At 40.4% G+C, this 14,535-nt stretch overlaps 1 protein-coding gene across 1 annotated transcript in view; it reads right to left on the bottom strand.

Annotated features, from left to right (window-relative positions):
* Positions 1–14,535, bottom strand: part of RSPO3 (R-spondin 3) — an 87,882-nt gene that overhangs the window by 46,449 nt on the left and 26,898 nt on the right. The window contains exons 2-4 of the mRNA XM_062187708.1: positions 8,880–9,071; positions 6,682–6,828; positions 1,787–1,984 (exon numbers count right to left, since the gene is read on the bottom strand). Coding sequence (XP_062043692.1) covers positions 1,787–1,984; positions 6,682–6,828; positions 8,880–9,071 — 537 coding nt within the window. The remainder of the gene's footprint in view (positions 1–1,786; positions 1,985–6,681; positions 6,829–8,879; positions 9,072–14,535) is intronic.

The raw sequence follows: 14,535 nt of genomic DNA, 5'->3' as shown, positions 1-14,535 counted from the left end.
GTGGGTGCAGGGCCCAAGCACCTGGACCACCCTCCACTGCCTTTCCGGGCCACAGCAGAGAGCCGGACTGGAAGAGAAGCAACTGGGACAGAATCCGGTGCCCCAACCGGGACTAGAACCCGGGGTGCGGGCGCCGCAGGTGGAGGATTAACCAAGTGAGCCTTGGCACCGGCCAAGACAAACTTTTTTCAAACTGCAATTAATGGAAAGGTTCACTGGATAACTACTGACAGTTAAATAAAGCTTTATAACATATTTATAGGCAGTAGTGCAGAAGACATTAATGAAAAAGATGGAAAAATTATATGTAGAAGTCAACAACTGTAGTTCTACATTAGAATTTTATTCCTCCTCAAGTATCATATTAAGTGGTATATTTCTTCTTGGTACTCACATTTCAGAATAAGTCCTGACACAGTCAATATTTAACTAATATATTCTATAATCTGGCATAGAAAATTAATGCAATATTCAAACATCTGGGGGAATGTCATCAATGGTTGGGCTCTGTTCATAAAATATGATTTCAGTCATTTAATTCAATGTAGAGTTAACAATGAAAATATCTGTTTAAATACAAAAGTTTAACTGTTACTGCACTACAGATTGAGTACCCGTTATCCAAAATAGTGGGGGCCAAAAATGTCTTGAATTTCATATTTTTTTCCAATTTTGGAATACTTACATATACATAAAGATATATTGGGTATAGAATACAAGTTAAAACATGAAATTCATTTATGTTTCACAGGAGGGATTTCAACAAGTTCATGGAAAATACAGATTATGAAAAAATTATGAATTGCTTTCAGAATTTTTTGAACCAAAATAAACTTGTCTTTTACATTCCATTTTCTATTAACTTTTTGAAGTAATCTCATATATACCTTATTTGGTAACCTGAAGGTAATTTTATGTAATAGTTTTGATAGCTTTATGTAACTATAACAAACTTTCTTTTTTTTTATTTTTTAAATTTTTTTATTTTTTTGACAGGCAGAGTGGACAGTGAGAGAGAGACAGAGAGAGAGGTCTTCCTTTTGCCATTGGTTCACCCTCCAATGGCCGCCACGGTAGGCGCGCTGCGGCCGGCGCACCGCGCTGATCCAATGGCAGGAGCCAGGTGCTTCTCCTGGTCTCCCATGGGGTGCAGGGCCCAAGCACTTGGGCCATCCTCCACTGCACTCCCTGGCCACAGCAGAGAGCTGGCCTGGAAGAGGGGCAACCGGGACAGGATCGGTGCCCCGACCGGGACTAGAACCCGGTGTGCCGGCGCCACAAGGCGGAGGATTAGCCTAGTGAGCCGCGGCGCCGGCCACTATAACAAACTTTCAAGGTATGGAGTTTTCCATCTGTGGCATCAAGTCGGCACTTAAAAAATTTAGATTTGGGGTCATTTTAGATTTCATATTTTCAGATTAGAGATGCTCCACCTGTCTTTTGTATGCAGGCAATGAAGTAAGGAGTAGGTTGATAGTGGGGACTGTTTGCCATGGACTTATATCACATGGCATTCAACCATGTGTTTATGAACTTCCTGAAAGATATCTTAGGCAAAAGAAAGGTGGATTATAGAAAAGATAGTATCCCCAATGCTTATAATACAGCTGCATTAATCGAATTCAGTTCACACACTCATATAGTAGTTTCTTGTTCTCATGTACAGATCCACTTTAAAACACTACCACATCTATACTCCATAATTTATAGCCAACATGTTCTTTGGTACACATTATGCACTGAATGATAAGGATTCAAGCAAGCATATTTGTTAGTGTGATTGTACCTCGTTCTCCCTTTTGACACTTCTTTCTTTGCACTGTACACTTTCTTGTCTCACTTGTCGGGGGACACAGGTTACCCTTTGCTGAAGGGTGCTGAATTATTTCCCGGACCCGTGTTTCAGTCCCTCTTTTGAAGCCACAAGTTTTTCCTTTCTTCGTGCATGGACTCCAAGTGCTCCATTCACTCGCCTCACAGTGCACTGAAACAGATCAAAAAAGTTTCACTTGTTCAAACCACTTGCACTGTCGTTAAACAAAGTAAAAGGTTGACTTCCTTTAATACCTGCCCCAACTCCAAGGAAGATCTTGCCGATAGATAGAAGTCGGGCAGGATGCTTAAATATTAAAAGAAATAGAATGGGAAATGCCAGAATGGAATATTTTCAGCTCTTAGAATTAAAAAGATCAGGAAAACTCATTGTTGCATAGGGTTCTATTTCCTCCATATTTTAATAACCTAATCACCAACGTAATTACTCAAAATTCACAATTTCTAGAGCCCTGCTTCAATTATTGGCTAATCCTAACCAGAACTTGAGAGAACTGTTATCATGTGCTGAAGAATTGATTCTCAATCTTCAGCAAGCATCAGAGTCACCAGAAGGGTCTGCTAAGACACAGAATGCTGGATCCCACCTCCAGAGTTTCTGATTCATTTGACTGAGATGGAGATGTGATTTTGTCTTTCTAACAATACAGGTGATGTTGATTTGCAGATTCTGGGAGCAAATTTGCAGATTCTGGGAGTGATTTAGATCACTAGTGAATGGTTGAGCAGAAAACCAAGCCAAATCTTGGACCTGCACTGAGTATCTCTTCTGCTTTATGTATGATTGGCTGTTTAAATATTGCCACTTATTACTGGGTATTGTTCAGGCACAGCAGCATCTATTTTAAGTTAAGTTCTGGGTCAATTTCAGAAGATAACCTGCTTCTAGAATTAACTAGATTGAGTCATTCCTGAGATGAACTCATGTACTTTTTCTGTGGCTTGTTTTAGAAATTTCTTCCTTTTTCTGTATCTGTTCGGTGTTTCTTAGCTATCATGACTTCCTTGGATTTTATAACACATATTTGCACTTCCAATGAATAGATACATATGAAAAGTGCTATTCTTACATTTATATCTATAAAATTTGACAATTTACAATTACTGAAACAACTTGCAATAGTATCTCCTTCATATGATACAAGGCTCTTTTCAGAAAAAAATTTCCAGTTAAAAACAGAAATAGTCAGCTTCTGTGTTTCTTCTATCTTCTGTGTTGAGAAAAACTGTAACACTGGAAATCTCTAACTATTCACTAATGAGGCAAGTGTCTCAAAAAAGTAATGATCTCCCTGTCCCTGGAAATGGTCCTGCTGTGGTTGATCATCAGCCTGAGATGTTGTAAAAGAGATTCCAGAATTGGAAGGAAACTTGAACTGGATGTCCTACCAGTAATGGCCTTACAACACCATTACTCTTTTGCTCTAATTCTTGTTGACTAACTGCATGGCCCCTTAGAGAACACAGCAAGAGCATGTCCTTGCTACCCAGTATTTGGAGTGGCACATCTTCTCTCCATGGCTACGTAAGTCCAGCTGTTCATGAGAAACAAGGAAAATGGCAGAATGACAGTGCAGAAAGGAAGCACGTATCTGGAGCCCAATGTATAAAGAATGTGTTCTCTCATAAAACTGGGTTCATTGAGTGTTTGTGTTTAATCTGACCTACAGGTCACGGAGAGTAGATGTGTTGTAATATTGGTTTTCACCCCAGCTCTACTCAAGATCTTCAAAAAGTTCATGGAACTATATATTATGAAAAGCCTCTGCCTGGATTTCAATTTTAGTTTTGCACCAAAATAAACTTAGATGTTCAGTCCATTTTTTTCAATGAACTTTTTAAAATATTCTTATATATCAGAGCAGTATTTTCTATTTGATACTTTTCCTCTCAATCTGGCATCTAGGTAGGAAGTGAGTATGACAGTATAGATTTCACAAAGGAAAAGACACATTCTATTGGATGAGTGGGAAGCTAAACTTAAACTACTAATCATAGCCCTGCAATAAGTTTCAGTGTGTCTTTGGAGTCATCATTTCAGCTGTCTGGGTCTTAGTTTTTAGATGTCTTAAAGGAACAGGCTTTAGTATTCCTTTGTGATAATGAAACGGGTCATTTTCCATAAAATGACATAGTGCCTGGAGGCCAGACACCACACAATGGGAAATATCCTGAATAGAGCAAGCAATGAGAACTGACATTGGTGAAAATTGGCTGATTTTACTACCACCATGTTGTAGGTCAGTTGGACCTGTTAAATAAGTCAGATTTAATAAATCTTTTATTTCTATTTTTATTTTATTCAAAAGGCCAAACAACAGGAATAGAAAGAGACAGAGAGAGATCTTTGATCTGCTGGTTCACCCCACAGAAGCTTACAATAGCTGGGACTGTGTCACGCTGAAGCCAGGACTCCAGAACTCAGTCTGGGTCTCTCACATGGGTGGAAGGAACCCAAGTACTTGGTCCATCAGCTGCTGCTTCCCAGGGTGCAGGAAACTGGATCAGAGTGGAGTAGCAACTCAGACTCAGCATTCTGATATGGGATGTAGGGACCCCTAATATATCTCAACTGCTGTATGACAACCCACTCCCAGCAAATGGCTCGTAGATTGCTAGCCCCTATTCTAAAAGACATGGATTTCTTACATTTAACTATGGCAGGACACAGTTTTAGTCTTACTAGCAGTGTACATACTACTAAGCTTTAAAGGCTCATCTAACAGTGCCTAGTGTTGAATGTTGTCTCTGATAGACTTAACTGCTACACATTCAACAACTAAGAAAATCTAAATATGTGTCTTTTTCCTGGGTAGAGAAAAATCACAAATTTTCTGAAACTCCTCCTGAATCTCTCTTCTTGAATATTCCACAAAAGTGGTTTCCTATTTTTTCCTACTCTTTGGAACTTTATGACCTCTAATCATCAGCCGTCAAGACTTACAAAGACATGAACTTGAAGTGCATTCTCAGGTACCTTCTGCCTTCTCCCCAAATTGTTTTCCTGTGTTTTTTTTTTTTTTTTTTTTTTCCAGGCAGAGTGGATAATGAGAGAGAGAGAGACAGAGAGAAAGGTCTTCCTTTTTGCCGTTGGTTCACCCTCCAATGGCCGCTGCGGCCGGCACATCTCGCTGATCCGAAGCCAGGAGCCAGGTGCTTCTCCTGGTCTCCCATGTGGGTGCAAGGCCCAAGCATGTGGGCCATCTTCCACTGCACTCCCGGGCCACAGCAGAGAGCTGGCCTGGAAGAGGGGCAACCGGGATAGAATCCAGCGCCCCAACCGGGACTAGAACCCGGTGTGCTGGCGCTGCAAGGCAGAGGATTAGCCTGTTAAGCCAAGGCGCCGGCCTTCCTGTGTTTTTATTAACTAGAAAAGAAAAGCTTAACTAAAGTGGGCCATGAACTATTGTTTTTCCAGAGGCTTCTGACATTTTCTTTAAAATATAATTCATTTATTTCATTTTACCAAAAGCATTGTTTAACAATAGCAGTTCTGTGGTGGACCTGTAGTGGTTAAACCACCACTTAGAGTTATTTCTCCAGCACTTCAAATTCTAGTGATGGTGCTGTAGGACCTCAGGGAAGACCTGGACACTATCTTATACTGATTTAGGAGGGCATTTGTGCGCATATGCCAATAGCAGGGCAGCATCAAAGGTTCTTGCAGTTACTGCCTAGGGGAGTTTGAAATTTGGTATGCTGTTTTCCCATTAGGTTTAGCATCTGCTCCCCAAGTGTTCATCAAATTTGTAGCTGTAGTAGCTGTGAGACATTTAAAAGAGGGAAAATATAGCCTGACAGGGATCTGTTATTTAGACAAACAACTTATCTGAGGGACCTCCCCTCCAGGAAATTTAGCCTGCAATTAGTCAGACCCCAGGACTGTCTTGTTCTGTCAGTTTGAGTAAGTTCAAAATCTTCTCTTTCTCGTTGCTGAATATCTGTGTAAGCAGAACATCTCAGCAAAGCTGTGTGAGAGAAAAAAGTAAAGCACTTAACTCTATCGGTCTCAGTGCTCTAAATCTTATTTTAATTTTTTAAAAATTTATTTGACAGGTAGAGTTATAAATAGTGAGAGAGAGACAGAGAGAAAGGTCTTCCTCCCGTTGCTTCACTCTCCAAATGGCTGCTATGGCCGGCGCTATACCAATCCAAAACTAGGAGCCAGGTGCTTCCTCCTGGTCTCCCATGTGGGGCCAACATCCACTGCCTTCCTGGGCCACAGCAGAGAGCTGGACTGGAAGAGGAACACCCGGGACTAGAACCCGGCGCCTATATGGGATGCCGGCACCGCAGGCGCAGGATTAACCAAGTAAGCCACAGCGCCAGCCAGTGCTCTGAATCTTTAATCTAGCCACTGAGCTATAAAGAAGAAAATGTTTTCCACCTTTGGAAAATAACTTTGCTCACTGGTTGACATTAAACTTAGGTGTTTCGTGAAATTCTTTCCCTTAGGTGAAAATCTAGTTCAAGACCAAGATATTGACACACACACACACACACACACTCTCTCTCTCTCTCTCTCTCTCTCATATTTGTTTTGCTGTAACTAAAACTTCACTTAGTAATGCTATGAAATGAATCTATCCTGATCAGAATAGTTGAAACAATTATTGCCTCTAAGGAATAATCGAGTGCCCCTCGACCTTTAAGTTGTACTGTGCTACATGCTGTGAGGAAGGCTATGGGAACACATTTAGAGTGTCTTCATAAAGAAATCTGCTGTGAACCTCTTAGGGAAAATCCTTCAGGTTCTTATGCAATAGGACTTGCGAAGCACCTCCACACACGCTGGCACTATCATGTGTGGTATTTCTCATCCATGCTAAATCTGGAGGCCTTCCTCACCTATACTGACGCACTCCATGGTGTGGTTGTTAGTTTCCAACCCCTCTGGACAATTGTCAAGGCACTTTCCAAGGTGTAAGTAAAATCCACTTTTACATTTTGTGCAGAAATTTTTGTTGAAACAAGTATCACAGTCAGCTTTGCATTCTGCAAGAGAAAAAAAAGAGATAAATATGATTTCATTATCTTCTCATCAATATTGTTGGACCAGTTCTGCATGCTTCCAACACATATACATGCAACTTTGTGTCAAACACTTGGGTTCGAAGTTATTTTGCAAACTGAATTAAAGATCACTCCACAGTCATTTAGTTGATGTACATCAGTTGTTGAATTCAAAAACATTGTCCTAACTACCTTAGGGAACATTTTTATCGTTATAAAGGTTGAGAATCACTAATCTAAAAAGCTGAAATCAAAAACACTCCAAAATGAAAAATATTTTTAGCACTGACATGAAGGTCAAAAAGTTTCAGATTTCAGAACATTTCAGGTTTTAGATGTTTGGATTAGGGATAGATGCTCCATCAATAAAGTCTATACAACTATTCTAAAAACAAAAAAAAAAAAACCTGTGAAACCTGAAATACTTCTGCTAAACATTTCTGATAAAGTATATTCAACTTGTGTATACACAGTCAAGAATATTTATAAGATCAACCATTTATATTAAATGATAGTGAAATATTTCATTAATTTTTTAAAAAATATACTTGGGTATTACCTTTGTTCTGTTTTAAGAACCATCAATGTCACAAATTTCTTTTAAGCCACAAAGCTTATTTATTTATTTACGTTTTATTTCAGAGAGCTCTTCTATCTCCTGGCTCATTCCCAAAAGGCTGCAGCAACCAGGGCTAGCCCTAGACCAAGGCCAAGGTCAGGAACTGGAATTTCATTCCAGGTTTTCCACGTGGGTGGCAAGAACTCAAGTACTGAAGCCATTACATGCAGCCCCACAGGGTATACATTAGAAGAAGCTGGATGAGAATAGGACTTGCAGCAAGTATTATGATATAGGGTGCTGGTATCCCAAGTGACATCTTAACCACTGTGCCAAACATCAACCTCAGATATCTGATAACCCACAATGATCTAGGCATTATTTTAGATATTTCTGGCTAGCAGTGCCCAAGAGAAGTAACTCCTAGTCTTCATGAAGCTCATATTCTAACATGAGAGATGCAGTAACAATAAACAATAACGGTTGACCCTCAGATGGTAATTACTATAAGCCAGGATTGCGACAAATATTTCACAATATTAAATCCTTAACACTCTACAGTAATCCAATGAGGTAGTCACTGTCATGATTCCTATTTTACAGAATCTGAGGCTCCAAAAGACTACATAACTACCCCAGGGTCACAAAGCAGTCAGTCTGCTTCCAGAGTGATAAGGGCTCTGGAAAAAATAACATATGCTAATGGAAGATAAAAAGAGATGGAGAATTACTTGTAAGGGGAGAAGGCTGATTATTTTGGAAAAGATGGTCATGGAATGTCTCAATGAGAAGGTGACAAAGGAGCAGAATCTTAATTGAGACAGCCAATCAAGCATAGGCGTGGTCAAGACATTCCAGACTGCCAGAACAGCCAGGTTAATACAGATCGTATAAGAAGATCTTGTAAGAAGGCCAGTGAGGCTGGAGCAATGATTGTGTGAGGGCTGTAGGGTGTGAGTTTGGAGAGGCAGGCACAACTATGCGTGATAGTTGCATAACAGAGCAATATTTCCTAATTTATAGTTTTAAAATATCAGTTTGGGTTTCAATGAGGAGGGTAGTCTTAGGATCCAGAAAAGGGTGCCTCTAGCATATATTTCCAGTGGATGGATATTTATTCATTGATCATCAGTTGTATACTGGAATCCTTTCTGAAGCCAAAATAGCTAAAATGACTTTTCAAGTTATTAAATACTTGGATTTTGTGATGGAAATAGGAACAAGTGGAATTGACATTTATAGTTCTTTTCTACAGGTTCAGTGATTAGCAATCATGTTCTCAACCTTTGTTTTTACAGTTATAATGAACGTACCTTTTCTAAGTTAGTGGTAGAAATGTGATTTAGCTTAATTATCAGATAAACATTCTTATTTTCTTATTTAACATTGAATATCACAACTATATTAGAGGCCATGTCAGTCTGGAAAAGTCCCCAAGGATGAGATAAAAATATAATTTTGGGAAGGCACTTACTTGTACACTTATTTATATCTGGATATCGAGTTCCATAATATCCACTTGGACATGAAGAGAGACACACTCCAATCTGCTTCATGCCAATTCTTTCCAGAACAAAAAATAGTCTGGGCTTACATGACAAACATCCATTGTAATCTGAACACGTTGCACAGCCTCCTTGGCAGCCTTGACTGACATTAGGATGCACTGGGGAGACAAATGGAGAAGACACAAAGAAAGGTTAAATCATAGGTACAGAAGTTAAATGACATTTCCTGGGCAGTATATACATTATATTTAATTAGCTTTCTTTTTATTTGTATAAAGATGTATTTTATTTACTTGAAAGGCAGAGTTAGAAAGAGAGGGAGAGACAGAGAAATAAAGAGATCTTCCATCCACTGATTCATTCACAACCCAAATTGGTTGTGACACTGGGGGCTGGGCTGCGCGGAAGCCAGGAGCCAGGAACTCCACTCTGGTCTTCCACATAGGTGACAAGGGCCCCAGTTCTTGGGCTAGCTCCCACTGCTTTTTCCAGGCACATTAGCAGGGAGCTGGATCAACAGCAGAGCAGCTCGGACTTTAGCCAGTGCTCATACAGGATGTCAATGTCATAGGCAGTGTCTTAGCTCGCTATGCCACAACGCTGGCCCCCATCATTAACTTTCTTTCTTTCTTTCTTTCTTTTTTGACAGTCAGAGTGGACAGAGAGAGAGAGAGAGAGAGAGAGAGAGAGAGAAAGGTCTTCCTTTTGCTGTTGGTTCACCCTCCAATGGCCGCTGCGGCCGGCGTGCTGCGGCCCGCGCATCGCGCTGATCCGATGGCAGGAGCCAGGTGCTTCTCCTGGTCTCCCATGCGGGTGCAGGGCCCAAGCACTTGGGCCATCCTCCACTGCACTCCCAGGCCATAGCAGAGAGCTGGCCTGGAAGAGAGGCAACCGGGACAGAATCTGGCGCCCCGACCGGGACTAGAACCTGGTGTGCTGGCGCCGCAGGTGGAGGATTAGCCTAGTGAGCCACGGCGCTGGCCATTAACTTTCAAGTTGATTGCAATGGCTGAAAAAGTCAATTTTTTCCTTAACTTTTTTATGATCTGATGTTTTTTCTTTTTTACGTCTGTATTGTTCTTGATTTTCAAGAGCTTAAAATTTGAGCATTTGAAAAATAAGAATGTATTGTCTCAAACAACTTACAGAATAAAATATCTCTGAGAATTAGTGTCCTGGAAGACTGAGAATTGGTAATTTTTTGCTTGTTGAAATGAATATAGATTACTTTTGATTTTCACTTATGTAGTGGGAGATAAGCACATCTCTAATTTAATCAGCAAGTCTATATTATAACTTGGGGCCTAATGATTAAAAGCGATGTATTCTGGGAAATCTTTCTTCAACTACTATATGTCAGAGAAGATGATCTTACTCTGATTCAGTTCTAACTGATTTATGAAATGTTGCTATTGGCCGGCGCCATGGCTCAGTAGGCTAATCCTCCGCTTGCTGCGCCGGCACACTGGGTTCTAGTCCTGGCCGGGGCGCCAGATTCTGTCCCGGTTGCCCCTCTTCCAGGCCAGCTCTCTGCAATGGCCCGGGAGTGCAGTGGAGGATGGCCCAAGTCCTTGGTCCCTGAACCTGCATAGGAGACCAGGAGAAGCACCTGGCTCCTGGCTTCGGATCAGCAGATGTGCCAGCCTCAGCATGCCGGCTGCGGCGGCCACTGGAGGGTAAACCAACGGCAAAAGATCTTTCTCTCTGTCTCTCTCACTGTCCACTCTGACTGTCCAAAAAAAAAAAAAAAGAAAGTAATGTTGCTATCTACTCAGCAACCTGCAAAGCTGATAAAATGGTAAAAACGTGATGCATATCTTACCAGTATTTCTGCATGAATTTTATGCATTTATGGTAATTTACATTCAATATTTTATCTTTTAGGAGAGCCATCTTATAGTTCCTGTGCCTTCATCTTGCACCTACTCAAGTGAAATGTGCATTGGGTGAGGATGAACAAGTCCACCATACAAATCCCTCCTTCACATATTCCTAGGTTTCCAAGAGTCACCAGTGTATGGGATCAGAGCACTCATTATCAAGTTTCAATAAATATTAACAAACATTTGGGAGATTCCAATTTATTTGAGATTTTCACCACATTGGACTTTCTTATGACTATTAACTAGTAGTCATCATCACATATAGATGAGCTGGTGGGAACTGCGAACAAGCAACTCCCACGCAAAGGTGTCTGGATGACTTTCTGGCCTAAGGTGTTCTTGATTCAAAAATTATGGTAATGACTATCATCTTCTCAGTACGCTGGAAGGAAAAATAAATCATGATCCTTTGAGAAGCAAATGTTGATGCACAGACTCTAAATGTTTCCCAGTGTATTTCTGACATTTTTTGTTGGTAGTGGAAGGGACAGCATCTGCTGGACCTTGTCATTATTAAATCTGTCTTCACAGTGATGTTGGTTATTACAAAGTTCTTAACCACAAAAACAAATTTCTCCAGGCTTAGTTAGAAGGGGCACCCATATGACCCAACAGCCTTACCACAAGGGTGCATGGGTTAGCTACAGAGAGGTCATTCGGTTGACCAGCATCCTTTGCCTGTAGGAAATCATCCCTGAATCAGCCACAGGAACCACAAGCAGCTCATTCTCGTTCCAAGACGTTTTGTAAATAAACTGAGGAAACGTGTGGGGGAAGGGAAGTCTGCTTTTCCTGTACATGCTCCTCTGTGGGGTGGGGTGAGCATATAAAGTGGCACAGGAGGTTTAGACATTATAGGGCCTGGGGGACTTGTAAGTGAAAACTTCTTCCCAAGTAACAGGGTCATTTTTCATGCCAGGAACTCAGCATTGGAGACTTACAGAAAATGTGTACATATTTTAAGCTGGACAAGACCCTAAAAAAGAAAGAGACAAATGAGTTCCACTGTTCAATACCCATCAGAATCCATCTCAAAAAGCAATAGGCATAGGTTAAAAACCTGTAAAACCTTTCCATAAGAACTGTAAATGAAGAAGTGGACCTCAACTTGAAAGACAATCACTCCAAGTTCAGGTCACTGAGTCACCCTGGGTTTAATAAAAATGGATCAAAGTAATTTATGCAAATATATCCCTGTTCCTGAAATGGGACTGTTGAGAGAAATCACACAACCATAATTGTATGCACCCTGAAACATCTGTCAATTGTGAGATATGTTTGAATATATTAGTGATTACTATAAACATGGTTTATATATTCGGAGTCTCAAAAAACTGACATATCTTAAGATAAATTTCAGTTTTAGACACTGGGTTTTAGATGCCTTGCAAGTTCTCCAGTAGAGAACTCTGCATGAGTTTCATACAGTTTCCACTGAAACTTTCATAGTTTCCACTGCCAAAGTACCTTGCTCATTTACCTCTTTCTCTAAAACTTTTGCTAATGAAATACAGCACAGTTAATACTGTGCTACAACAATTTTTCTTGCTTTTTCACATTTTGCCTTTTTAGACAAAGATTTCTGTAAGAATAGATTTTTGAAAAAGCAAGGAAGACCTGGTTGTCCCAACTCTCAATGACTTCTTCTTCTTGGCCGGTGAATTTATAACAGGGGCAGTGAATTTTGAATGTGAAATGATGGCAAACTTTACTTGTGTTTTTTAAAAGATTTTTATTTGTTTATTTGAGACATAGAGCTATAGACAGAGAGAAGGAGAGACAGAGAGAAAGGTCTTCCATCTGCTGGTTCACTCCCAAATAGCCCCAAAGGCCAGAGCTGGGCAGATCAGAAGCCAGGAACCTTGAGCTTCTTCCAGGTCTCCCACATGGTTGCAGGGGCCCAAGCACTTGGGACATCTTCTACTGCTTTCCCAGGCCCTAGGCAAAGAGCTGGATGGGAAGAGGAGCAGCCCGGATGCAACCAGCACCCTTACGGGATGCCGGCACCACAAGCAGAGGCTTAGCCTACCACGCCACAGCACAGGCCCCCTAACTTCATTTCTTTAAGAAGGTTACAATACTGGCTGTAGGAAGTGAGAGAAATGGAGACCATGAACTTGAGATTCTATCATTTCAGCTTTTTAAAAAACTTGAGTAGTGACTGCTTTCCTAAATGCTGTATAAGGATCACTGAATTGTACAGTCAGTATTACACAACTAAATACAAATTTCCCAAGCTTCATCTTCAGGCAAGAGCTTTTACTTTTTATATGGAAACCACAGAAAACTTTGGTCTGGATTCACTATAACAACCCTTTCAGCAATAAAATCTTGTGATTCTAAGTCAGAAAATAGAATTTTACTTTGTCAGGCTTTTATCTTTTTTCCCATTCTAATAATAACTTGTATCTCTAAATCATGTTTTGAAATAATATTTATATACTATTATTTTACGAGTGATAGAGACGTTGGTAGTGGAGAGGTAGTTTCAGAGTGCCTCACACTTGAACTTAATCTCAAAAAATGAATTAGTATTTATCATTGCCTAAATGGCCATATGGCTACAGCAGCACAATTACCCAAATCAAGAAGGAGACTGGCATGATTTGATGCAACTGATGCACAAGGGTTAGGGAATGCAGAATGAGGTATCAAGAAGACTGAAGTATAAGGCAGATCTAAACTATGTAATCCTCTGTGAGATACATCAAAGAAATTAGCCTGTAGCCACTCGGGGTGGGTGCCTTGGATGGGGGGTGTCAATTGAGTGATTAGTATGATCAGATTTGTATGAAAAAGACATTTTCCCTGGCAACATGGTAGGCATGGAAACTCAGAGACAACTAATGTAGCGGTCACTCTAAGAGGCTGGTGATAACTTAAAATATAGGTGAGCCCTTGTGTAACGGGGTGTTTTGTAAGTGTAACTAACCAAACATAGGGACAAAGACTGTATGAGAAAGATTTGAGAAGGTGTATTTTTATTGCAACCTGTGAATTGGTATATGTGTGGATACCAAAGGAGTAAAATTCTGTAGTTGAGGAGTTGGGGTAAGGTGCATATAATAAAGAGGTCTAAAAATATGAATAGGGCTTGGAATCACTAATTTTGCAGATTTTATGATGTACCCAAAAAGTGAGGCTTGGTAGATGGCAATTACTTTTAGGTAACTGTTGGAAATGCACATGCCACTCTCTAGTCATAGCCACTGAATTAGAGAAGACATCTTGACAGGGGTAGGTGCTGAAGAATGACAGGAAAACAGTTCAAAATAAGGGATATCTTGTGAGAGAAAAGCATATATTATCAGCGGATTTTTCTAACACTTTATATTTGTATACCACTTTTTGTTTTCAAAGCATTCATCTCACAAAAGCTAAGTGAACTGTAGTAACTGTCCTATGATGTATATAAGTAGACACTGTCATAATTATACAAACTAAGACTCAAAGAAATGCTATAAACTAATGAACACATAGTGAGGCTAGATCAAGGGGTAAAGCCGTGATCTTTGATATATAGTACCTGTATCTTAAGTATAAGTAAACTTTAGAAGTTTAACAGAGATTGTGACTCAGCGGATTAAGCTGCTGCTTGCAAAGCAAAGCATCCCATATGGGCACCAGTTTGAGTCCAGGCTACTCCACTTCCATTCCAGCTCCCTGCTAATGTGCCTGAGAAAACAGCAGAAGATGGCCCAAGTACTTGAACCCCTGCACCCATGTGGGAGACCAGGAT

Source organism: Lepus europaeus, chromosome 3 (assembly GCF_033115175.1).
Source record: "Lepus europaeus isolate LE1 chromosome 3, mLepTim1.pri, whole genome shotgun sequence".
Taxonomy (NCBI): domain Eukaryota; kingdom Metazoa; phylum Chordata; class Mammalia; order Lagomorpha; family Leporidae; genus Lepus; species Lepus europaeus.
The sequence above is the reverse complement of the archived record's forward strand: the minus strand, read 5'-3'. Positions and strand labels throughout refer to the sequence as shown.